Genomic DNA, 26,242 nt, shown 5'->3' with positions numbered 1-26,242 from the left:
GTAACAATTGGCTTGTTTTTCTTTATTTATTGAACATGTAGTATATCTATACAACAGATGGACGGAGCACAGGCAAAACATGTTGTATAGAAGGGACTATTTCATAGAAGAGTGTGGGGATGTCATATCCCCCAAAGTTTATTAAAATCATAAGACAGCCTTTTTAAAATAAATTGTAGAATTTTGTATCCATGAAAGTACTTTGTCGGCAATATTCACTTCACACCCCCATAAAATTTACTACTAGGATCACTTCTGTATACAGGTTGTAGCATCATCTTCATTTCTTTTTATACAATGATTTTTTAACTGCTATTTAGAAAAGAATAAAAATACTAATTATACTATGATATAACCAGTATTTTTTCTCTGTAATAAAAAGAAGTAAGTCTGTTTGGGATTTACACCAACAATCTTTATATTGTTTGAAACCTTATGGCTTCTTCAATGACAGCATTTTAACCAACATAGCGTGATCTGTACACACGACACCCCAAAATCATTCAAGTTTTTCTATGAAAAATGTAGTATAAATTAAAAAGTTATTTTTTCTTTGTAGTTTCAAAATTAGTCTTCTAGACTTAGTTTGATTTACTAACGCGCTACCAATATATTAACATATTCAATTTGCATTTTTATTACAGTTTAATGTTCATACCACGAATTACCTAAAAAATGTGAAGCTTATTAAAAGCTTGTTTGGTGTTGTCACAAAAACTAAAATTTGCGGCCATTTCTCTTGTCATACAAAAATCAAATGCTGTTCTCGTATATGCACTAAAACTTTTAATGGTTCCCACTTTAAGCAACAAAACATTTTTCTGGAAAGAAAAAAAAACAATAACTCATCAATTATAATAAATTAAATTATATATATATATATATATAAAAATAATAATATTATTATTATTATTTTTATGAATATACAATGTTACAATTATAGATCAATCATTATTAAAATAGTTGGTATCTTACCAGTATTAATATAGGCTCTAGTAATTGTATCCCAAATGATATAAATAAGAAGGGAAGATAAGAATACTTCAATAGAACAACCTTTCAAGTTAAATAAAACATGCTCCCAAAGAATAATTTTATTTAAAATAATATACCTATAAAAAATTAATAAATTATATAAAAATAATTAACAACTATGCTTTGGGTATAAAAAATTTTATAATTTACTATTATATAATAGTAAATATATTATATTTATTATTTTTTATTATTTTAAATAAAAATATTTTAATACAATAGAGTATAAAGTTTTAAAGTTATTTCATAAATGTCAATAGATATTTATTCAGATTTCTGGAGAAGAAAGAATATAGGGAGTTCAAATATTTTTGTGTAAATGATAAATTATTATTAGTTATTGCACTTCCGGTTAATATGAACTCAATGTTCAAAATTGTTTATTGAGTTATATCAATTTACAATTAAGCGCCAACACATAAGGTTCAGATAATAAACTATATAGAAATTAACCTTTTAGTGTTACAGTATTCAAATGTTTAATCAAGTACATGGCTATGCTTTGTAAAATATTTATTATACTTATAAAAAAGACATATTTTTTAAATATTGGAAATTAAAAAAGCATGATATCCATCAACATTTATTTATTGTAACTATTTGATATAGTGAAGTAAAATTAACATGATATTTCATAAGAAGTATTTTATTTTGGTTATTATTTAAGTTATAAAATAATTGTGTTTTGGATATTGGGTATTTTAGACAACCTAGGTATATAGATTTCTGTTTTGGGAAANGTTTGGGATATTGGGTATTTTAGACAACCTAGGTATATAGATTTCTGTTTTGGGAAACTACTATGAATAGTTTTATTTATATCTTAAAATTATTTAGGCTACATGTAAGCCTGTTCCTCATAGATTAAAATATGCCCTTTATAGGTTGATTTGTATAAAAATCTTGTTGATTTAATGGTATAAAGGTTACAAATAATTACAAAAATGAGTCTGATGAAAATCTTGTTTAATGTAAAACCCTGTTAATTGTTAAACGGTGAAAACCTTTATACTTTTCATTTATTTAAAATTTGAATTATTGAAATATAATTTTCATTCAAATAGATGCAATTCTTTTTAACTTAAAATGTTTGATAAATTTAAATTATTGAGTAGTACAATAGAGGGATTTTCATTAAAAATCAACAGTTTTTTAAGNGATGTTTGATAAATTTAAATTATTAAGTAGCATAATAGAGGGATTTTCATTAAAAATTAACATTTTTTAAGAGATGGTATTTCAATGTATACAATTTTGAGAAATATATAAAATGCACCATTTTAAATATTAAAATACAGAAGTAATTTGTATCACATGTATCAATAAATAAGAAGATCTAAAATAAGCTAGAGCTGACCCCAAATAGTTGGGATAAAGGCTTAGGATATGATGATAACGACAATGATATATGATTAAAAACATTTTAAGCTCATGGAAAATCTTGAGGTATCTGTTAATAACTTCATAACAACATAACTAACGATAGTACTTTATTAAAATAAATAATTTTGCATTATAATTATAATTAATCATAATACAAAATGTGAAAATTTAATATATAATTTACCACTTGTATCTATTACAATTACAATAAATGTAGTTACTAAAATGTATGATTATCTTTTAAAAAAATAATATATGCTATTATTAAAATTAATTAAAATAACTATTTATTATTTTAGTCCTAAATTTAAATTAAATGTACTTACATTTTATTGAACTTTTCAGTTAAATATATATGTGAGAGTGAACAGGGATAAAGAGCAGTCTTGACAAGTTATCTAGTCGCTGTGAAAATGGCGAATGTCTCAAAACATAATTTGTAAAGAGAGTAAAACGATCGTTGATAATTTGAAAAAATGTCACAGTAAAAATTAAATAACAAATAAAAATCGCGCGAACTAAAGCTGTTGGTCAACGGTTACTGACACGTCTGGTTATTCCGCCAAAAGTTCGTACGTTAAATTTGCGCTATAGTCTCAATGAAAATAATTTATAACTATTATTTTAAAGTTTTTTTATTAATGTACTAATCAAGGGATAATATGTCTAATAACAATATAAGTGAATAAAACTATTTGAATGGCTAAAACCGTTATAACGATTATTTCATTATAATGAAAGAACTTTGGTGAATCCGTACGATTATTTTGAACATTGAACGGTCCCAGCACTTACTAAAAATTTTTTTAGGGTTAAATAAGAACTTTTCGAAAATTTTTGTATAAATACTTTTTATAGAAAAATTGTATACCTACAAAAAAGTCTAAATAAACATTTTCGCAATAGCTAAAGTTTTTGAGATAGACATAAAAAACTAAAAAATCACCCTTGGAGGGTTATTTTTAACCCTCTTGGGGCACGTCTTAGAGTTGACCAATCGTCTCCAAATTTTGTACAATTTATTTTTTCATGTATTCGAATAATTCTAGGGGGTGGCACTTACAAATATTAAAAAAAAAAAAACTTCTTATGTAGCTAAGGGTCACCCTAGTGTACATCGCACTATCAGTGCAAGATATTAATTTAATATCTATATATATATTTTAATGTCGTTTATTTTCTATCTAAATAAATAGGTTCAATGGAATATCTAGGGGTTTATAAGAGTTAAGCCCAATTAGTCTTCTAAACCAATATTTAAAGTAAGAAAAAATGTCACTAAAATTTTTTTTGGTATTAGGCACCATTGAATAATCTTGGGTATGCCACTGAATAAACTTTAACTTAATGGAACTTTACTAAATAAAAAAACAATCACCCGCCATTATGTATCTCTTAAATGTTTAGCATCATGAAGTTGTAATATCATTTATGGTACTAAGTAAAATTTTCGATTTTCGTGACGAGATCAAATAAAATTTCCTTAATAATTGATTTAACAGTATTTGTTTTTTTTTAGTAAAAATTCTTAATATTAATGCTTTATAATAAGTGTAAATTTATAAAAACGATTTTGGGAGATCAATTTGATTTCTCTCTCCCTATTATTTTTTTTTAATTTTAGGGATGCTATAGTAACTCTATGGGAGCTAAGTCCCTTATGTTCATAATTTTCGTTAAATTGAACCAATTTGCATAAAATTGGAAAAGACATTAATAACATTTTTAATGTTCTGACATTAATTAGAAGTCAATTGATTCAAGTTTAATAGTTATGCTTGACCAAAGAAAATGAGTCATTTTTACATTATTTTATATGGGAACCTTCTTTAAAATACAAATAAAATTTATAATTATAATATATTCTTTATAATACAATATACACTATTGTAGTTAAGCTTCATTTTCGCTTAGTGCATGAAACGACCGTTGCACTTGATACATTATATACCTCAATATAACAGTGGTGTTTTTGGAGGTATATTAAATAGGCTGGAACCTAGAGCGGTATTTTTAAGGGGTGACTTTTATAATATTAAGTGTTAAAAGTTAAATTTGTTTTAGAGCTTTTTTATATATTAGTCTTCTAAGTAAGTGTGAAAATTAGAAATACTATAAATATAATTGATTAAAATTAACTTGTAATATATCCTTCTATTTATCAAATAGAAGGTTGGTTTGACACTAGTCAACATTAGTTAAACTGTTGTATACAAAGGAAAGAGTGAAGTACAGTGGTTTCCTGTTGCCATCAATACTGGGGGGACGTGATTGCTTTTTGTCATTGTTAAAATTTCTGCATAATCACCTGAGCCTTAGGTTCAAATACCATATAAACATTTAGATAATGTGAAAGTGAGATAGAAACTGTTTAGTGATACTCTATGTTTACTATAATGCATAGATAAGAATTCTTTTACACTGAGCAGCTCACATGTCTATAACTAAAAATTATAACAACACAAAAAGTAATAACACAATACTGATTATTGATCTGTCAAAATTTTATTTATACCCTTCTTTATTTAAAAGATAAAAAAATAATAGGTTGCCCACTTACCTTTTGAAAGTTATTTCTAAAATATACTATTAGAGATAATTTTAGAATGAACTTGATATTTATAATTTATTAACAATTATAAATTTCTAATCTATAAATTTTTATTAAAAATTTTTTTAATAAAAAATATGGGGTAGTATACTTAGTACGCAATAATTAAGGGTTAAAAGAAAAAAAAAGGAAAATACAAAGTGCTTATACTTAAGAGTTTATTTGTTAATTTAAGAATTGCAAATCAAATGATTGCCAAGTAAAATATAAATTTGTATATGCATGTTAACTAATGAAATGTTATATTTAAACAAAATTTATTTGTATAACGTAAGTTTTAATTAATTATAAAATTTCAAAATTTTTAAGTTTAACATCATAATTTTCAAGGTTTTTTTCATGAAATTCAACCAATTGTTTCTAAAACATAATAAAAATTATCATTGATTACAATTTTTTTTTTTAAATTTTATTAGTAAGAAGAATAGTAGATTTTTGGAAGTTAAAGCTCAAGGAAAATTATTTTTTCTATTAAGATTTTTAAAATTTCTAAGAATTCAATAAATATGATTTTTGGAAAAATTAAATTAGAAACTTAATTTTTAAACTTTAAAAAACAATACTTTTTTTAATTTATAAAATATAAAAGCTATAATCAAATTTATTATTTTAGAAATATTTGGAGGATCACAAAAATATATTCAATGGGTTAAAATCAGCCTATGACCTATAGGTTGCTGGTGCTTGGTCTATTGTAATTGTCTGATTATTTGAGTATTAGATATCTATTACTTACATTTTTTTCTAAATTGTTTTTTAAATTTTTCATTAGATCTATTGATCCTTTCTCAACATAACTGGATGATTGTAATGTTTGCATGCAACTTATAATATTTGAAAAATGTCTAGATTAATAAAGAGTAATATTAAAATAGGAGATAATAGAAACTAAATTATTAGTTATTATAACATAATTTTCTATTAAAATATATCTTTTATTTATAAGAGTTAATAAAATTTATAAAATTAATATAGTAATAATTTCATATAGTGATTGATTCCAAAACTTTTGGAAATTTTTTGATGAACTTCTCTTTAAATAATTAACAGTACAAAAAAGATAATCATTTTATATTTACGATGAATAATGTTTTTCCAAATATACTACTTGACTATTTAATTCCCCATCATTGATACTTTGACACTTTTCAATTGTTTTGGGAAGAAGGGTTCTTAATGTCACATAATCATTAATAATTTTTGAACTTAGATCTAAAAATTAATATTTAAGTAGAAATGTTAGTTGACAATGTTAATTGAAATGGAGAATATATCTCAAAAACAAATCAAGTTTCCTTAAGAGTATCTAACTAGCTAAAGGAAAATTTTACATATATCAGATATCAGAATTTTGTTATTTATTAAAAATCAAATATTTTAAAAATAGATATTAAAACTAGAAACTGTTGTAATTTTTTTTTAGAGAAAGAATGTATAAAACATTATTGCTAACTTTAATAAAAACAAGATATTAATTTAAAGGGAAATTTTCAACTATGAAAAGATTTTTGACTAACTAATTATCGGGTTGGGAAAATCATTCTCCCTATAACATTTACTCTAATTAAAATAATTATTAATACATACCCATTCTATTTAAAAAAATTTAATAAAAATATATATAAATGCAAAATATTCTAAGAGGTGATAAATAAATAGTATAAAAATAAATAAAATTAAAAGTTCTTAAAATAAAACCATTAAAATTATCTTCAAAATTACAATAATAATTAAAAAAACATTAACAGTTGATTATCAATGTTACTGATTAATAGTCACTAAACAGAATTTTAAATTTATTACCATTTAGGTTCTGCAACCTAATGTTCATGACTAACCAATATGGTTACATAATTCTTATCAATGGTTACTTATCAGTTAATTTCGGGTGCTAAATTCACGGACATTAGATAGAAGGATGATAATAGTTTAAAACTGTAGACTATTTACTGATAAGATATCTTATGCAGACAAATTTTACATTTATACATGGTAAAAATAGTTACTATATTTATTTAAAATAGCATAACAAAATTAATTAATTTTGTCATGAAAAATAGTGAACATAATATCTTTTTTAAACTTTTACTTATTAAACAGAACCTCCTTTACATATTAAAAATCGATTTTTTCTCGGTTGAAATGTTTACTAATTAATTGAAAATTATTTAACTAAATTTGTTCTTTAAATTATAATTTATGACGTGGAAAATTTAAGGTTGTTCATTTTACTAAATATTTCATGAACAAATATTTGAGTTCACTGGTTATCTTATTTAAAATATTCGTGTGGAATGTTACAGTGCTAGGCATTTTTACGAAGCACTAACCAACTTTTTAAATACCAAATACATATTACCCATTAATTTTTAACTAGATGTAAACTGTATTATAATATGAGCGAACCAACAACAGTCTGGCACTTCTGTCAATCAGATAATTCTTGGAAAACAAATACATTATAATTCAAAAAATAATCTGTAAAATCATTTGATTTACATTTTTGTTTTATTTTAGGAATTAAAGAAAAAATTTTACCTGTTATAACTAATATCAATTAAATAATTGATTTAATTTTACTGTGGGTATCCCATTCACGTTACAAATTCGTTCTAAGGATCCAAAAGCCTATATCCAAAATTGGATAACAATCGCTCAAATTAAAAAAAATAATAATAAACTAAAAATAGGTATTTTTACAAATTGGTCGAGATGAAATTAATTTTTATCCAATTTTTTTGTGGGGAGTGCTCTATTAATTTGATTTTATAAAAACTACATGAATGATTTAAATGTTTAAAAATGAAGCATTGATCTTACTAACCTTAATTGGTAGATTAACCCCATGCAATTGCTGTTTTAGTTATACTAATGGAAAATATAATTTAAGCACAGAAGTTATGATGAAATCGATCTAACAAAATAATTAAACTATAGCTTTATGTTTTTTGCCATCAATTGCTCTAATTTATACTATTATTTTATTATTATTAACGATATTGGGAAAATTATTTGAATTACTTAAAATCAGTTGCGTATTAAGGGTTGAAGCGTCCTGGGGCTGTTTGTATTTAATGCCTTTTTGAATCTTTTTGTTGAGCAAAAAAAGCAATTTATTTATAGCTTGTACCTAACATAATTTCTAGCTTAAAAAAATTAAAATATACATAAACGCAAGAAAGTAAATTATAAATAATGTAAGCATTACATACATTTTTACTATTTTTTTTCGAGTTAATACTCCCAAAGACCAAAGAAGTGACCTTTTCGTTGCATCTGTGGGTACTTTACTAAAGAATCCCTTTATTTAGTCACACCACTACTTAAAATGAAGTACCCATCCCAATTACAAATTGTAAGAAGGGTAAGAATTGTAAGAATTAAAGAAGGGTTAAGGGTTGTTATTTATGATTCTAATTACTGTTTGGGAAAAACGTCGTTTATGAGCCACGTTTGCATTGGTATACGTCATTTACATTTTTAAAAAATTTGAACAATTTTAGGGTCATTTATATAATTTCAAAAATAATATTATGGTTACTTCGAAATTATGACCAATTGGCATAATGAAATTGAATAAAAAATTCAAGCTATATAATACCCGTTAAATGATAATGTACTGACTGTATGAGCTGTAATAAACGTTTTTTTATCTTGCAAAGTCTAATTTTGATTTAATCATTGAGACACTAAAAATATAAGAACATGGAGAAAACACGCAAAGCATTAGTACATTGTTTACAATAACTTTAAATATTTATAATTATTTTCTTTTAATTTTTAACGGATTCAAATAAAAAAACGTGCACAATAATTTTCTGATTTTTAATTTTTTTTGGTTCTAGGCTAGTAAAAACTTGTCTTATTTATAAAACCTCATATCATAAACCCCAATTACGCCATTAAATGTATGACTTTTATATCTTTTTAGGTTTTTAGTGAACGTTTCGAACATTGATTTTAATTATATATATGATAAAAAAAATTTCAAATCCATATCATTTTCTAGTTAAATTTGCATTTTCCCGCTCTATTTTTATCAGTGACGTGAGTGTACATATTATCAGTTTTTTAGGAGATTAATTTCATAGCAATTATAAAAAATTTATTTCAGTTTTTTAACAAGTTATAAAAAACTTAATTTAACTGTTTTAAAACCAATTTTTTATAATAAATAGTCATGTCTAATGTTGATTCTAAAATAAAAAATCGAGCTGCTAGTTATAAACGTGTAAAAAATCGAGAAACTAATTTTAGAGATATTTTAAGAGAAGTATGTCATTTTATTTAATGACAGATTTAATATTAATATTTTAAAAGGTTGAACATTAATTGCTTTTGTTTTTATTTTTAGAGGTATCGAAACTTAATGAAAAATAAACGTGAAACACTTTTAGAACGAGTACGTAATGTATCGTATGATATGCGAGAAAATGAGGTCACATCATTCATTGATAAGACATGTATTAAGTAAGAATAAAATAATATTAACTTTGTCTTAACTTAAGCTTACTCAAAGAATATCAAACCAATTTTAAGTAATTAAATAAAATGAAAACTCATTTTATTAATTTTTTATTCATTAATCATTTTTCATTAAGTTATGACTTTTTATCTTTTATATCCATATATTTTACTAATTATTCAATATTATATCATTTACAAACTAAAACCTATGGTATTTTAATGTTTATTATTTATTATTATATCAGTAGCGTATGTACGAGGAAGTTCTTGTGCTTACAGACTTTCTGACCCTCCTCCATACACAAAATCATAGTAGAGAATGAGTCAAAGAGAGGTAAAATATCCCCACTTTATACTTTATCTGGACCCCTATACATTTTTAAATATGCCAGATATATGTGTAGTATAATATTATCTTAATTACATAATTAAATACACTCTGCTATCAAAATAATCAATTTTTTACTGTTACTATTTAGAAATTATCCTAGAGTATTTTATATGAAAATACTTTTTTACTACCTCTTATTGTATCAAAATTTAAATATTTTTCAAGTTTTATATAAAATAGGAGCCCTTCTTATAAATATACCATAAATCGTCAATTATTCTTAACAGCTGAATAAAATTTATTGCGGTTTAATGCAGAAACACATTATTTTATCTTAAGTTAAACAACTATAATAGTACAACATTTAACTGATACTTACATTTAACAATATTTACATTCATAAAATAAAAAAATTATACCTAACTTATTTTTTGTACTTTTGGTGTTTGATGAGTTTCTGAAATATCCAACTTAACTTTAACTCATTATTATTTCACATTTTTCTAAAATCTTATATAGTGTATAATATTTTAATTTGTATATTTATGATCTAATATAAAAATACTTTTAAGTTGAGAAAAAATTAAATTTAAATCATCCAATTTTTCTAGAATGGAAGTTGAAGATGATGATGGATTTCACTCATTAGATGAAGAAGAACAAATTATTGATGAGATTAAACAAGAACTATTAGATGAAGAAAGTTTGTACTATAAATATAAATACTTGTAATATGTTAAGTTTTCCTTTATTTTGATTTTTATGTTTTATTTTTTCTATGTAGTGAAATGGATTGTTGCGCAAGATTCTGAGTATACTATGTATTTACAAAATTTACAAAATGATTTAATTGAGTGTCCTGTTTGTCAAACTGGTAATATCAAATCAATTGACAAAAAAATTTCATGTGATGTATGTCTCACTTCCATTCATACAAACCTTGATTTAGAGACATTAAAAAAAAATTTAGAAGCTACAGCTACTGAACATTCCCGATTTTGCCAAGCAAGAATTCAGTGTTCAGTTTTTCCAGCACCAGATGTTAATTCTATGTTTATGATTTGTAATAATTGTCAGTTCCTTTTTCAAATTTCTTAAGTAAATATTAAAATAATGTATTTTAATTCAATAAATAAAAGAATATGAGTTATAGTTTTTATTTTATATGTAATATAATAATTAGACCTAGTATTATATATTATTTAGTTTTTTTTGTGAATATTTTTTGCTTGAATGTATTAAATTTGATTATATATTTATTTTTTTGTATTATTTCAATTGTAATTTTATAACAAATAATAAAATGTTATTATACTTGTGACTCACTAGAAAATTAAATCCAATTGGCTATTTAATTGAATGGGCTATTATTCTATTGTGCAATGTGTAACTTACAGTTTCCTTTTTGTAACTGCACCATAATGTTGTAACTTGTTACAAAGACTAACAATTTAGTAAGTAGTTTAATAACAAATTTTAAGAGATGGTTAAATTTTAGAAAAAATAAAATGCACATATTATTTTTTAATACGGTGCTCATACTATCTATTATACATATAAAAGGATTGGATAATTCAAGAGGTTTGTGCTTTATTATATACTAAAAATTATTTTTATCTGAATTGTATGGATCTTTGCATATAGAACGATGCGGTGTCCCTGTTGTTAAGGGGCCTTGTCAAAACTGGATACATAAATGGTATTTCGATTCAATTTTATATGAATGTAAAATTTACTTAAGTGGTACCTGTAAAAGTGAAAATATGTTTGACTCTGAAGCAGAATGCTTGTACTTTTGTGTCGGCGGTAAAAGTAAATAGCTAAAATTTTCCTTATATGCTAAATATTTGATTGCCCTTATCTTAGATCATAATTATACTAACCATTATTTGGGATCTTTAAATCAAAAGTATGAATTTGATACATTTACTTTGGCACCAATTGCATTTGACGATAGGGGAGCAGAATTAACATTCGCAGAAAGTGGTTATCATACAGTATTTATGATGGCTAAAAATAATGCATTTATTCAACTAGATGGTAATCGGATTCCTACTTTTCAACTTAGGCAAGACTATTTTTTTTACATAATTTTTATTACAAAATAGTATTTTTATTTAAAAAACATAATTAGATTGTGTCGTGAGATTTCATTTCAATTTCGTACACGTTTACCTCACGGACTTTTAGTGTATCATAGTGTGAAAGATAGACCTGCTGGTCTTCCTCCATATGCATTATATGTTATTGTAGAAAAGGGTCAACTAAAAGTAGTTCATGTTTATGGTAAACATTCAACGTCAGTAATAGTTGGAGAAGGTAAGTCGTTAATTACTATTTTATTTTCAAATATTAACAATAGAATGGTCGTAATCATTTTTCGTAAAAAAAATTGTGAGTACCCTGATTCGGTTTATAAGAAAAGCCATTTATTAATATAATATTTTTTCTGTATGAAAACTTAAATGAAATGAAATTTTATTTTTAAGACGACTGTAATCTTGGTTTAAAAAACGCACTCAAAATCTGTTAAAATCCAATACTCTATACTCTGAGCTTAGCTTTCTAAGAGAAAAATTAGTGAGGCTTCTAAACATTTTCATTTCAGCAACGTTAATGAATGAATTCATCTGTTCTTTTAAGTATAATTATAGTATATGATTAAATATTGACATGTACTATGCAATTCAGTGGTGGCTCGTGAGTGTCGGTAGTGGGGATGAGACTTTAAATATAATACCACTAGTCATAGGTATAAAAAACTTCCAAATTAAATATAATAAAGTAAATTACAATACATATAATAATATTTTTAAAGGTCGTAACAGAAAATAGAAATAAAAGTAATAATAGCAATTATTCTATTATAGCAACCGATAACGACGAGCGTTCACGCAATTAATTCTAAAATAAATTACCCAATATAGTGGTATACTAATATTTTACCGTATGGAAGATGCTGCCGGTTGTCCAAACACTGCTCGTGTGTAAGCGTACCGCAAATACTGAGGGAAACAACTTTAATGTTCGCACACGACAAATGTATTATTAGGCCAGTCAACAAAAGAAAAATGGCGGAAAAAATTCCCAGCAGCAAATTTTTTTTTTAAAAAAAGTTGTATTAAGATAATACATATCTTAATACATATCTTAATTAGTGTGTCATTATACAAATGACACACTAAAAGTCGTCATTGATTGGAATAGAACATTTTTTTTACAGCCTTGCAAAAGTTAAAAAATAGGAGCTTTTTTNAGCAAATTTTTTTTTTAAAAAAAGTTGTATTAAGATATGTATAATGACACACTAAAAGTCGTCATTGATTGGAATAGAACATTTTTTTTACAGCCTTGCAAAAGTTAAAAAATAGGAGCTTTTTTAAACTTTTCAAAAAATATTTAACTTACAAAAAAAAGTTTCGTACAAAAGTTGTTTAGAAGACAATTTTAAACAAAAAAGATATCTTTTATTTCTTCATTTAAACTATTAATGTAACAATACATTTAACATGAGTACTAAAATTTCATTTTCATTTTTTTCATTTTACGGCTACTTTTTATCGTGTTATACTTACATTATACACAATGTTATAAATGCATATGTGTGTATGTGTGAGTTTATTTATTTTAGTATCATTAAAGTGTAGTGTATATTAAGATACAACCGATAGAGTAGGTAATTGATTTGACGCTATGTTGTTCAAACCCAACCAAACGCTAAATTGTACATTTCCAAATAACAATTATATTATATCAATTACCACCGGAATTTCTGGTAATTTTCTTCTTTTTCTTCGCCTTAATCCCAACTACTTTGGGTCGGCCATCCTTATCCTAAATTTCCACTTAACACGATTTCCCACATCATCTACGCTCATATCAGCTGTCCTCATATCGCATTCAATAACATCCTCCATTTCTTATTTGGTCTTCCACTACCTCTTCTTTCTTCAACATTCATTTCTATAACTGTTCTTACAGCTTCCGATTCTTCTCTTCTCATAACATGACCAAACCATCTATGTCTATTTTCTCTCATATTATCCACGATTGACGCTACACCTATACTCCCTCCTATGTGCTTGTTCTTTATCCTATCTCCACTAGTCACTCCACTCATCCATCTAAGCCTTCTCATCACTGCTACACTCATTCTCTGCTCTACTTTCTTATCAACCGCCCAACACTCTGAACCATACATCATCATAGCTGGCTTCACTAAAGTATTATACAGGGTGTTCAGTAAGTCAGGAAACGGGTTTCTATTGTTCTCATTGTTTGTAACAATGAGAACAATAGAAACCCGTTTCCTGACTTACTGAACACCCTGTATAATACTGTAGTGAAGCCAGCTATGATGATGTATGGTTCAGAGTGTTGGGCGGTTNCGTTCAGCCTAATTGGAATTCTTTTATCGCATAAGACACCAGACCCTTCTCTCCATTTCAACCACCCGCACTTAATCCTGTGTCTTACATTCTCGTCAACACCACCGCTCTTTTGTACAACTGATCCTAAATACTAAATAACATTGTGTCTAATGTAAGTAATGATAAAAAGTAACCGTAAAATGGAAAAAATGGAAATTAAATTTTAGTACTCATATTAAATGTAATGTAACTCGAAAAATATTAGTTTAAATAAAGAAATAAAAGACATCTGTTTTGTTTAAAATTGTCTTCTAAACAACTTTTTTTTGTAAGTTAAATATTTTATGAGAAAATTAATAAAGCTCATATTTTTAACTTTTGCAAGGCTGTTAAAAAAAAGCTCAATTCCAATCAATGAGGACTTTTAGTGTGTCATTATACATATTTTAATTCAACTTTTTTAAAAAAAAAAATTTGGTTGGGAATTTTTTCCGCCATTCACCAAAATCACTCCTTCGTTAACTGGCCTATATAACTATTTTACTACTTAAAACTTGCATTTCTAATAAAATTTCGAATTTAGAATGTACAATTATTTTTTTTCTTTTAATTAGGTATAATAGGGGGGTGCTATCGTCCCGTCGTTTAAACAACGAGACGTCATTAATGGAATGTGTACTTCGATATAATCATAATATTATGCATTACGTTTTCTGTCTCGGTTGTCTCGGTTCTGGTTTCTTTATTATTAGCATTCTTATTTTTGTTTTGGAGGATTTATGTTCTTCATTTTTCCTGAATACGCTCCTGTATATAGAGGCTTATAAGTTTACCGATAGCGTATTTTTTGCTGTGAATCACATATAGACTTTCAGTTGTATTAACCCTTATGTGACTGGAAAGGTACCCGGGTACCTTTTCAGTTTTTAAATTTATTTTTCTTCTAAATATTTAGTATGTATGGTTAGTCCTTCTGTGACATCTCTAAATAGCATGTATAGTTAACAAATTTATATTTTGTATTTGAAAAGTATATAATTTATTGTACTTAAAATAGCGTTGTTAATTTTACACCTTATAAGGACGTGTAGGTACCTGGGTACCTCTATATATTGTATTTAAATGTAGGTTTTATTGATACAAAAAAAAGTTAAATTACCATTGATAAATATTTTTACTGGACATCATTAAAATAGATACAAATATTAAGAGAACAAAAATGTTATTTTTGCATATTTAGTAAGTATTATGACATATTTAGGTTTTTTGTTAATTGCAAGTTTCGCAAAATGATTTGTTTATTGAGTGTTCATTGCAAATAGGCTTTGAGCAAGTTGAACAAGCTTTTCGAGTTTTCCGTTGCTTATAACCCAATTCTCGACATACTAAGCAACTTCCAACTATTTGAATACGTCCTGAAGCATCACGAGGTGGTTCATTTTTAGGAATAGCAATTATCTGTTGTATTGGCCGTCCGAGAACCATTTCCATTGAATTACGAGTATATCGATTTCCTACTACTTTAGGTATGGAGGTTCGAATTTCTATTGCAGGCATACATAATTGATTTGCAAGCTCTTTCAAAAATTTTCGGCGTCGATCAGTTGTGTTAAACCTTTGATTGTGTTCCATATATATAATATATGCAGATAAAGCAGCAATACCAATCATGTTGAAAAAAAATGCAAGTGGCCAACGATTAGTTCTTCGCTTTACTGTGTATTCTGTTAACATTTTATCCATTTTTTCTACTCCTCCTTTTGTCTGATAATATTTTATAATTTCTGATTTAGCGGTAGCAGCTTGCATTATGTCGGCTGTCATATGCATTGTAGATAAAAGAATAATCGATTTATTTATTTTTGGAACATAAGAAATATTTATATCTTTTCTAAATACAAAATTTGTAGAATGTAACGCTCTGGCTTTTGATGGAAGCATTTTGGGAGGCAAGAATCTTTTATTTTTTCTGACAGTACCAACCAATGTCATATTCCAAGAGTTTAATGTAGTAGCCAATTGCATACTTGTAAAAAAGTTGTCTGTAGTCACATTTCGTCCAGAACCTTTATACATCGCAACTAAGTCTAGAACTGTACTTTCACCAATATTTACTTAACGTTTACCATCTTGTGGTTTGCCAGTGTAAATTTTACCATGCAAAGGGTAAGCATTTGCTGCATCGCAAGCCCAAAAAACCTTTATTCCATATTTTGCAGGTTTAGATGGAATGTACTGTGTAAATTTTGTGTGTCCTCTGTAAGGAAATAATTGTTCGTCTACTGTTATATTTTCTGTAGGTTTATAATTTTTATGTAAGTTTTGATTGAGCATGTCCAAATATCACGAATCGGTGCAGCTTTGTCTGTTGTAATACGTATATTACGAGTGTTTACATTATCATAACGAATAAACCTTAGCAACATTTTAAATCGATCTCGAGACATTGCAGCTCGAATGAGAGGTAACGAGTCTAATTTCCACATTTCTGATACATGTTCTTTATTAGATCTATGTACACCAGATACGAGAAGAATTACATATAATAAGGTATAAAAGCGATAGACTGACGACAATGAAATAATTTACCGGAAAAGCACAGATAACTATATTGTAGGTACCCGGGTAACTACACCGTCATAAGAAGTTGTTTTTTTTTTCAGTCACATAAAGGTTAAATTAATTTATATCAAAGATTCTTTTTATTTATCAAGTCATATTAATTTTGATGTATTAAAAACAACTTAATGTAATATTATAATGTGTATTCACCTTAAATAGATAATTAATAAATAAAAAAAACTAACGTGCAGTGGTAGTCAAATGAGAGAGGATTAGTGAGATAAACTTCCTCCCATTGAAATACCTTTGTTGACTTTTTTTACAATTTTCATAAAAATTAGAACATTTTTCAAATAATTTTTAATAGTTTCATTTAAAGGTTATTAAATATAACTCATATGAAAAAATTAACATTATATTAAACTTTGGAGATTAAATTTCAAGTCTTGGTGGTATTTATTCTTTTTAATTTAATCTATGTGTGGGTAAATTCAACGAGGTGCTATTTAAAAATAAATTAAATGTTTGAAATAGGATTAATTAGAACAAAGTCATGTGTACATATTCATCTTTAGTAGCATGTCGATATATTTAATATATTCATAAATAGTTTAAAAGTATGAGGTACAGCTCCCCCAAAGTTTTTTATCATAAAGGTTCTTCATCTCCTCCTATGGAAAAATTATTTGACTACCACTACTAACATGAATAATACCGAGGATAGTATGACGGATTTAAACCTCATTATGTCAGTGAATTGTATTATTCTATATGCCAAAACCTATGCTTAATACGGTATTAGGTATAATAAAATTAATATAACTTTTAATATTATAATATTTTATTATTTTAAAGTTTTATTAAAACCAATTAATAAAGGTCATATATATCGTCGGTTTGGGAATCGTAAATTTTTTAGAGATAGAAAGTATATCCTTTGTTTTTTTCACTGAATTTTCCTTATGAAAAGTAATTTAATATCACATTGTATATAATTATAATTAGTATTAGTAGCTATGCATATTATTTGATGGCTGTTAACTGTCAAACTATGTAATTTTTTTTAGGATTAAATCATGATATATGGCACACAGTCACGGTCCGAATAGATGTACACGGTGCACGACTTATAGCTAAAGTCGATAATATAAGTTCTGAAAAAATTATACAAGGACTACATATGGGTAGTAATTATGGTATTTCTACAGATTTGACTTCGGTTGTTTTAATTGGCGGTAAGGTAAATTCCGATATATTTTTCAAATACAAAGTCGACATAAACAAATTTAAATATTATTATATAAATATTCGTATAATTATAAATTCAGGCCGAGTGTGTGTTAGGTAATCATATAGTAGAGGGCATCAGAACATTTCACTTAAATGTTTATATTTTTATTCCTTTACTAAATTTAAGTAGTAAATAAACTATTTCTAAGAAATCTAAAAATTGCAAGACATGCATTACTTATGCATACGCGCAATTTACACTATATAGTGAAACATTAAAATATGAAAGTTTTTAATAGCACTCCGTGTGCATACACATTAAAGTAATTTTATATTTTTAAGGTCTTAGTCCTGAAGAAAAACTACACGGTGTAAAATATATAATAGAATCATTTGTAGGATGTATAAAAGAAATGGTATTAAGTGCTGGTAAAGCTGCGTCCGATTTACTACCGATAAAACCATTAATTGCTACTAAACATGATAATGTCCAAGAAGGATGTATCGATAAGTAAGATTTTTATTAGAAAACAGTTAATTAACTATTTTTAGTTTCAATACGTAGCTGAGAAGCTATTAGTTTTAGTGTCTTTTTTTTTTATCCGTATATGCCATTACCACGCTCCTAATGTATCGATTTTATTCAATAACATTTTTTTCAAAAAACCTTTTTCAATAATCTTATATTAGTTTCACATGTATGTTTGTTGTTTGTTTGTTGTAAGTTTGGTGTAACTCTCCACGCGCCACGTGTTATTATTCTCGCGTATCCCATCGTCTATGACCTTGAGACTAGACTGTCGTAACGCATTCACCCCATCTCGCTCACCACTTCACGATAACAATATTTTCCTGTATAATTTTATTTTTGGTTTTCGTACCCGTACATGAGTGCATGTCATCAATTATATATATATATATAATTTACAATTATATATTTAAACAACTGACAATATAGTGTAATTAGGAGAAAATAGGGAGGAAATTAATCAAAGGCTAGAGGTGTGGAGATCAGCTATTGAAAAAAAAAGTTTAAGAATAAGTCGAAGTAAGACAGAGTATATAGAGTACGCGTTTGACAAAGGAGAACACGAGGTAAGTGAAATGAGTAGGTCAGTGACAATAGGCGAAGACTTGATTAAAGAGGTGGAGAGTTTTAATATTTAGGGTCAGTTTTGCAAAAGAGTGGTGGCATTGACGAGGATGTAATACATAGAATTAAGTGCGGGTAGTTGAAATGGAGAGAGGCGTCTGGCGTCTTATGCGATAAAAGAATTCCAATGAGGCTGAAAGGTAAATTCTACAAGACTGTAGTGAGGCCAGCTATGATGTATGGTTTAGAGTGTTGGGCGGTTGATAAGAAAGTAGAGCAGAGAATGATTGTAGCAGAGTTGAGAATGTTTAGATGGATGAGTGGATTGACTAGAAAAGATAGAATAAGAAACGAGCATATAAGAGGGAGTATAGGTCAATCGTGAATAAGATGAGAGAAAATAGACTTAGATGGTCATGTTATGAGGAGAGAAGAATCGGAAGCTGTAAGAATAGTTATTGAAATGAATGCTGAAGGAAGAAGAGGTAGTGGAAAACCAAATAAGAAATGGAGGAATTAGTTCAATATGCTTTAAAAGTGTGTTTTTCAGTTTTTTTTAACTATATTTATTTAAACCTACATCAAATTAATGATAATGCAATTTACTTCAGGATAAAAAAATAAAAAACTTCATAATTTTCGATTTTTAGAAGTTATTGGACATAAATCCAACAATCATACAATTTTTTTAATCATACAAAAGTTTTATGTATATCAACGGATCATCTACACCATTTAAAGATAAATCATATCTAAATGATTTTATGTATTATACTAATTAAAAATAATTAAGTTCCAACAACTTATCTTCTATGAGTATTCTACCTCTAAATATATAGTTGAGTAATTTTTTCTGAGCATGATATTTTTTATTAAATTGCTTCATTTGTATAATGCATGGATCTGAAGGAAGGTTTCAGTAGTAACATTTAACTCAGTCGTCGGGGATTGACGGTTAGTCATTAAAAGTGTACCGGAAATTGTGTGAAAAAAAGGAATACGATACGGGTAGAATCTATGTAACCAGGCGTCATTGAGACCAAGCTTTTTTTTCAGGGCTTCAAGGCGGCCCATACCTCTAAATAACTCTCAATACATAGAACATAAAACATAAAATCACGACTACCTAAGGCGCCGGCATAAACCAGCGCGTTGACACAAGCCTTTTTTTTTTTTTCTTCTTCCACATGTCGGCATGATGTGGACTGCCCTGGAACTACCGCGAGGTATTGCTTCAGGTATTGCTTCAGCGTTGACACAAGCCTTACTCACTGAAACTCAACAATGTACCTTTTTTCAACAATTCAGATCCCGATTCACTTCCATATAAGTTGATAACGTGATATCAACTGAGGGAAACACAGTAACATGTCACATTTTAGACAAGTACCTTTGAGTCGACATATTTTTGTTCTTAAAAACTTACCTTCTTTAAACTTACATCAAATGAAAGACTATGCAATGTACTTTAAGCAATAACGTGTCTTCATAAGGGACTATTTGAGCTAGATTTCCCCAAGACGCATCGAAAGGGCGCCCCTGAATCTTTAGGGGACGTTATAGCTGATGAATCTTTAATTTAACTAGATTAAAAATATATGTCATATTATTTATGATTTATGTTCTTGTCTTTCTACATATTTTAATTTTTTAATAAATGAGTTAAAAATATATATCGAGGTAAATTGAAAAAGTTTTTTCCCTAATAAAACATTTCAAGGGGTATATTACGGAACCCGCAATATGCCAATGACTGTAAGATAAAATGATAAAAACTATCCAAAATCATGATTTCTAGGAGTAATCAGTCATTTAATCAAAAAATCATACAATTTTCCGAAAAAATTACCAATTTTGTAATATTTTCTAAAGTAGTGGCATATTTACATCATTCTAAATTATTTAAAATTAAAGTTTGCCTAATGTAATATTATTATATGACCAACAAAGAAAAACGTTCCGGCGACTTGTCCTCTTGGAATAATCAACCTCTAATGTCAAAAACCATTAATTTTTCTGTAGATGCCTTAAATTTTATTTTTAATAAGTTTCAAATACGTATTGAAACGTTATACGACAGGAATTTTAATCAATGTTAGATATCAATGAATACTAATCTAAAAATTGCCTTAACTTCGCTTTACTAAATCTCTACTGTGCTTTACTTTTTGCGTTTTATTTTCAGATGTCAAACTGAAGATAATATTTGTTTTAAAGGAAGTTTATGTATTAATCATTATAATCAACTATCGTGTGATTGTTTCGGAACATTGTACGAAGGGGAATACTGCGATATATATGGTAATATTTTGAATAATATTTTTACTAAAGACTTAACAAATGAATGAATATTTTAAAACTTAAATTAGTAAATTAAAATAAATTAAAACTATTTTTTAAAATAATAAGTGTTGATAATTTTTATAATATATTTCAAAATAAAAATAAAAGAATTCTTTATCTTTAATACATTCATTTATAAATTATTATCTAAAAATCTTTTAAGTATTTTTTTCAATTATCTAAAAAAATTGTTTTTTAAAAATTAGTCAATTAAGTAAAAAAAAAAAAAAAATAGTGATTAATTGCATGTCATCTAGATTTGAGACAAATAATTTTTGTCTATATTTAGATTAAAAGTTAAATTTTAAAATATATTTTTATTTAGATAAATTTTTGTTAAAATAATTATACTTCATTTAAGTTATTTAAAACTAAAATTATATATTATAAATATTTTAATCTTATATTTTTATTTAAGACTTATAAAACCGAACTCTTGACCTTATAAAATGGTCAAAAAACTTTTAAAAAAATTTAAGACTAATGAATTTTGTTATAGCTTCTACGGTCTTAACTCTTCGAGGTTCATCTTACGTGTCATATCGTGTATATGATTGGAAAGATCGAGTTCATTCAAGTATGAGCCGAATAAGTTTTATGTTTAAAACTAGATTTGATGATTCTGCGTTATTTTATGCCAGTGGTGAATCTCATAAACACCATCACATTGCCACGTCTATATATAATGGATCAGTTTTGGTTGAAATTGAATTAGGAGATGGTGAACCAATAGTTGCAACTCTTGGCAACAACACAAATTCGAATCAATGGAACAATTTAACAATTTTACATAAAGATAACAATGTTGACATAATTTTCAATGAAGAAATAATAAGTTATACTTTAGCAGGAGTTAAAAATTATCTTTATATTGATCCAGAAATTTATTTTGGGGGTGGTCCATCGCTATCTAATAAACCAGGTATAATTTTAATGTCATTATGTAAATTTGATTTAACTAAAAAAAAAAATGAGATGAAAATTTGCTGTTTTAATTTAAATATTATAATAAACACATATCTAATAAGGTTCTTATATCAACTAGAGACGTATGCAGAGAGGGGCCAAAAATATTAAGCCCTTTCCATTAAAATATCTTATGCATGGGATAATAATCAACATAATAAAACATTATTATTTTCAGGTTTAAAATCACACAATAATTTTGTTGGATCATTAAAATACGTATTTTTCAATGACATATCAATTCTTTACGAGTTAAAAAAAGGAAATCCTAAAGTACACTACATTGGTATTTTATCACCAGAATTGACTGAAATGGAAGTTGATATGATACCAATAACTTTACCATTTCCTTCTTCTCATATTATATGGCCAGTAGCATCTCAAAATCATATAAATTTAATGTTTGATTTTAAAAGTCATAAACACATGGCTGTTTTAGTATCTTCATCTGTCACTACCTCGGTTCAGAATTCATCCGGATTTTGGGAGGTACCTAAGCTGAGGTTAATTTAAACTTTTAAAATATTAACATTAAGATGTCTATTTTCATGAACTAAGTTAAGAATGGTTAATAATGAAATACGGTTTGAACTTACACCATCATCTAGTAAAAATGTAACACAATTAATGACTGTGAAATATGACTTGAATATCGAAGGATCTTGGCATAAGATATCTCTTAATTATACCAAAGGTTTACTTACATTAAATGTAAATGGCAATAATAAGACTACATTTCTTAATGGTATTCAACATTTTTTGGCTGACCAAACAATAACTATTGGGAGTGGAATTGGAGGAAAAGGAAGTTTTGGTAAAAAATAACATTTAAGTAAACTAAAATTAATTTTATTTTTATATTTTTATTTGGCAGGTCTTGTAGGTTGTATAAGAGAAATTTGGCTTGATGGTGATTTTTTAGAAGCAAGGTACATGGTAAAAACAAACCGAACAACAGGTCAAATATCTATCGATAATTGTCAATTAGTTGATCCGTGTAAAAGACCAAATGCATGTGAGCATGATGGTAAATGTTCCGTAGTAGATGATGAGGTTATTTGCGATTGTAAGGGTACTGGATATATTGGCAAAAATTGTCATTTTGGTAATGAAATTCAAATTTTTTTTTTTTTAAGAATTTACTTTATATTCGAATTATAGTTTACATGAAAAATATAAAAAAATATCTGGTTTAGCTCAATTTCGTAAGACGTGTGAAGAACTTGCCCTTTTAGGATATACCAAACCTGATGTTTATTTAATTGATATTGATGGCAACGGCAAATTCCCTCCAGGTCATGTCAAATGTGAATTTGGTGCTCAAGGAGATTCAAAAACTATTGTAGAACATAATTTACCTAGCCAAATTGTAATTGAAATTTTATATAACAATTCATGGATATGGAGAATTTTATATAGTTGCATTATATATTTTCGTGTTGATTTATTAAAGGACGTAAGAAGTGCTGCAGAATCAGATTTTAGTTTTACAATAACGTATAGAGATTTTCCACCTGAAATGTTAAAAGAACTTATATTACATTCATTACATTGTAGTCAATACATTAAGTATGACTGCTATAAAGCTCCATTGGATCTTCATTCAGCTACATGGTTTACATCTGCGGCACAAGATGAAATTATTAATTTTATTGGCAATGCGAAACGAGGATCTTGCCCATGTTCAGGTAATCTTGCATTTGTATTTTTTTTAAATGTATCAATTGATTACTGACTATAAATAGTTAACATCTCACCATCACCATTATTGAATCAGCAGTGGCACCGATCCCTACATATATGTATTTCGGTCGCAATAAATATACTTAGTAGATGGTTTATGCTTGGGAACATGCTCTTACTGATAAATATCCGTAATTTCGATATAATTTTTTTATAAGAAATAATATTTATATACTTCTTTCATTTGACATACTTTTTTTTTAAATCGGACTATTTCCCTCAATACAGGGGGGGTTCAAAACAAAAAAAGCATATAGAAGGTAGAACTTTTTCAACTTAATTTTTGAAAGTGTTTCGGAAATACTGACATATTTATATATATCTTAAATTAAAGCTTATGTAATATACTTTAATATTAAAAAAAAAATTTTGGACTTTATTTTGTTTTCATGGTCAAACAGTCATCAAAGTTATAAAAAAAATACGATTTTTGTAAAAAAATTATTTTTCATATTTTTAACTTTATAACGCTATAAATCTTTGAAAAATGTATGGTTGAATACAATTCTTTTATGAGAAATAATATTTAAATGCCTCTTTAATTCGACATACTTGTTTTTTAAATCGGATTATATCCCTTAATACAGGGGGGACTTTATTTTGTCTTCACGATGAAAATGGCTATCATATGCTATTTTTGTATGAAAATTCTCGATTTTATTTTTTTAATTTTTAACTTTATAATGCTATAACTTATTGAAAAGTGTATGGATCAACACAATTTTTTTATGAGAAATAATATTTTTTAATAATCTCTTTTTCATTCGACATACTTTATCTTAATCAGGATATTAATAAAGAACTAGCAGATCATGTGGCTTTTCGAATAATCCACCAATTTTTTAAAATTAAACACTATCTAAAGATTTGCATCGAAGCGATTTTTTTTTGATAGTGATTTTAATTACTGTCAGATATCATTATACTTGATCCAATTATGCCACGTCACCACTGCCGCGACCCCCCTGTACTGGTTTTTTTTTTTTTATCATAGTAATTTATTTTGGTAATTAAATTTTTCCCCCCTGAAAAATTTGCTATCTGCTTCTGTCTTTTACATAAATTAATATTATAGTATATTATTATTAGATATCTGAATGGTCGAATATGATGGTATTGTCCCTCTACAACAAATTTTAATCAATAATAAAAATTTTTTTTTTTTCAGTTAATAAAACTTGTTTAAATCGTACACATTCTTGTAACTGCGATTTTCTTGATGCTAAATGGCATTCCGATGAAGGTTTCTATCAAACTTCAAAATATGGAGGTTTAGGTATAACGAAAATGGTATTCTTACAACAAGAAAATTTACAATCTGATGCACTAGGACGAATTACATTGGGCCCGTTAGAATGTGTAGAAACGAGTAAAATACATAGAATACCTCTTTTATTAAAAATGCATATTTAAATAATAAATAAAAATATTTACGAAATTTTTATATTTTTGTAGATACACAAAAGTATGTAGTTACATTTACAACAAGTCAGTCTTATATAGAAGTTCCTGGATGGAGAAAAGGGGACATAGCATTTAGTTTTCGAACAACTGGTGAAAAAGCTATCCTACTTTATCAACCACCAATTCGAAGACAACATCCATCTTTTATGGTTGCACTAACTAGTGGTAAAATATAATTTTCTCAATAACAACTTTTTATTCGATAACAATTTCTCTTAGCTTAGATGCGAAGCTGGAAAGATTTTGTTTTTACCTAGTCGATCATCCAGCATAGCTGCTATGAAGTGGCTTAATTTATTTACTGCAAAAAAAATGTGGTAGAAGAGCATAACCCCTTGCATTTAAAAATTAAAAAATTTTTCTAATTTTAACAACATTTTAAACGCTTTTTCATTACCTATTATTTTGTTGTATATAAACTAGCTCTTTTCCCAATAAAATATTTTGAAAATACAAATTTTTTTTATCAAAAAATTAAGAAAACAAAATAAAAACCTAGTTTAGAGGGAGAATCAAATTCAAACACAAATAAAATATTTGCACATGACTGAAAAATTAAAAAATTGTATTTTTAGCTTCGATGCGAAGCTGAGAAGGTATTGGTTTTACTATGATGTGTTTTTTTTTTTTTTTTTTTTTTTTTT

The 26,242-nt window shown here is 26.7% G+C and overlaps 3 protein-coding genes across 6 annotated transcripts in view; 2 read left to right on the top strand and 1 right to left on the bottom strand.

Moving 5' to 3' along the window:
* Positions 1-3,585: 3,585 nt before the first annotated feature.
* Positions 3,586-11,182, top strand: LOC126900279 (uncharacterized). Of its 2 annotated transcripts, none has more exons than XM_050675885.1 (4): positions 3,586-3,680; positions 9,384-9,499; positions 10,439-10,530; positions 10,612-11,182. In XM_050675885.1, the coding sequence occupies exons 2-4, from the start codon at positions 9,399-9,401 to the stop codon at positions 10,923-10,925; spliced, it is 507 nt and encodes a 168-aa protein (XP_050531842.1). In that variant the 5' UTR covers positions 3,586-3,680; positions 9,384-9,398; the 3' UTR covers positions 10,926-11,182. The 2 variants fall into 2 exon arrangements, with proteins under 2 accessions (XP_050531842.1, XP_050531841.1); XM_050675884.1 differs by lacking the exon at positions 3,586-3,680 and adding an exon at positions 9,102-9,302.
* Positions 5,255-6,792, bottom strand: LOC126900280 (uncharacterized). Its single transcript, XM_050675886.1, has 4 exons — positions 6,617-6,792; positions 6,109-6,241; positions 5,766-5,874; positions 5,255-5,389 (listed from the first exon to the last, which is right to left on the bottom strand). The coding sequence occupies exons 1-4, from the start codon at positions 6,618-6,620 to the stop codon at positions 5,315-5,317; spliced, it is 321 nt and encodes a 106-aa protein (XP_050531843.1). The 5' UTR covers positions 6,621-6,792; the 3' UTR covers positions 5,255-5,314.
* A 51-nt stretch (positions 11,183-11,233) lies between the features above and the next one.
* LOC126900278 (axotactin) overlaps positions 11,234-26,242 on the top strand; it is a 30,298-nt gene continuing 15,289 nt past the window's right edge. For 2 of the 3 annotated variants that reach the window (XM_050675881.1, XM_050675883.1), the window contains exons 1-15: positions 11,234-11,408; positions 11,472-11,639; positions 11,694-11,895; positions 11,962-12,146; positions 17,827-17,994; positions 18,332-18,500; positions 21,268-21,383; positions 21,925-22,347; positions 22,570-22,880; positions 22,950-23,205; positions 23,266-23,496; positions 23,588-23,760; positions 23,845-24,079; positions 25,303-25,503; positions 25,590-25,763. In XM_050675881.1, the coding sequence (XP_050531838.1) occupies positions 11,336-11,408; positions 11,472-11,639; positions 11,694-11,895; positions 11,962-12,146; positions 17,827-17,994; positions 18,332-18,500; positions 21,268-21,383; positions 21,925-22,347; positions 22,570-22,880; positions 22,950-23,205; positions 23,266-23,496; positions 23,588-23,760; positions 23,845-24,079; positions 25,303-25,503; positions 25,590-25,763 (3,085 nt within the window). In that variant the 5' untranslated portion in view covers positions 11,234-11,335. The remainder of the gene's footprint in view (positions 11,409-11,471; positions 11,640-11,693; positions 11,896-11,961; positions 12,147-17,826; positions 17,995-18,331; positions 18,501-21,267; positions 21,384-21,924; positions 22,348-22,569; positions 22,881-22,949; positions 23,206-23,265; positions 23,497-23,587; positions 23,761-23,844; positions 24,080-25,302; positions 25,504-25,589; positions 25,764-26,242) is intronic. The other variant, XM_050675882.1, reaches the window with a different exon arrangement.

This window comes from Daktulosphaira vitifoliae, unplaced genomic scaffold (assembly GCF_025091365.1).
Source record: "Daktulosphaira vitifoliae isolate Bord-2020 unplaced genomic scaffold, ASM2509136v1 Scaffold_3, whole genome shotgun sequence".
In the NCBI taxonomy this organism is placed as follows: Eukaryota; Metazoa; Arthropoda; class Insecta; order Hemiptera; family Phylloxeridae; genus Daktulosphaira; species Daktulosphaira vitifoliae.
Note: the sequence above shows the minus strand (reverse complement) of the source record. Positions and strands in the feature narration are given on the sequence as shown.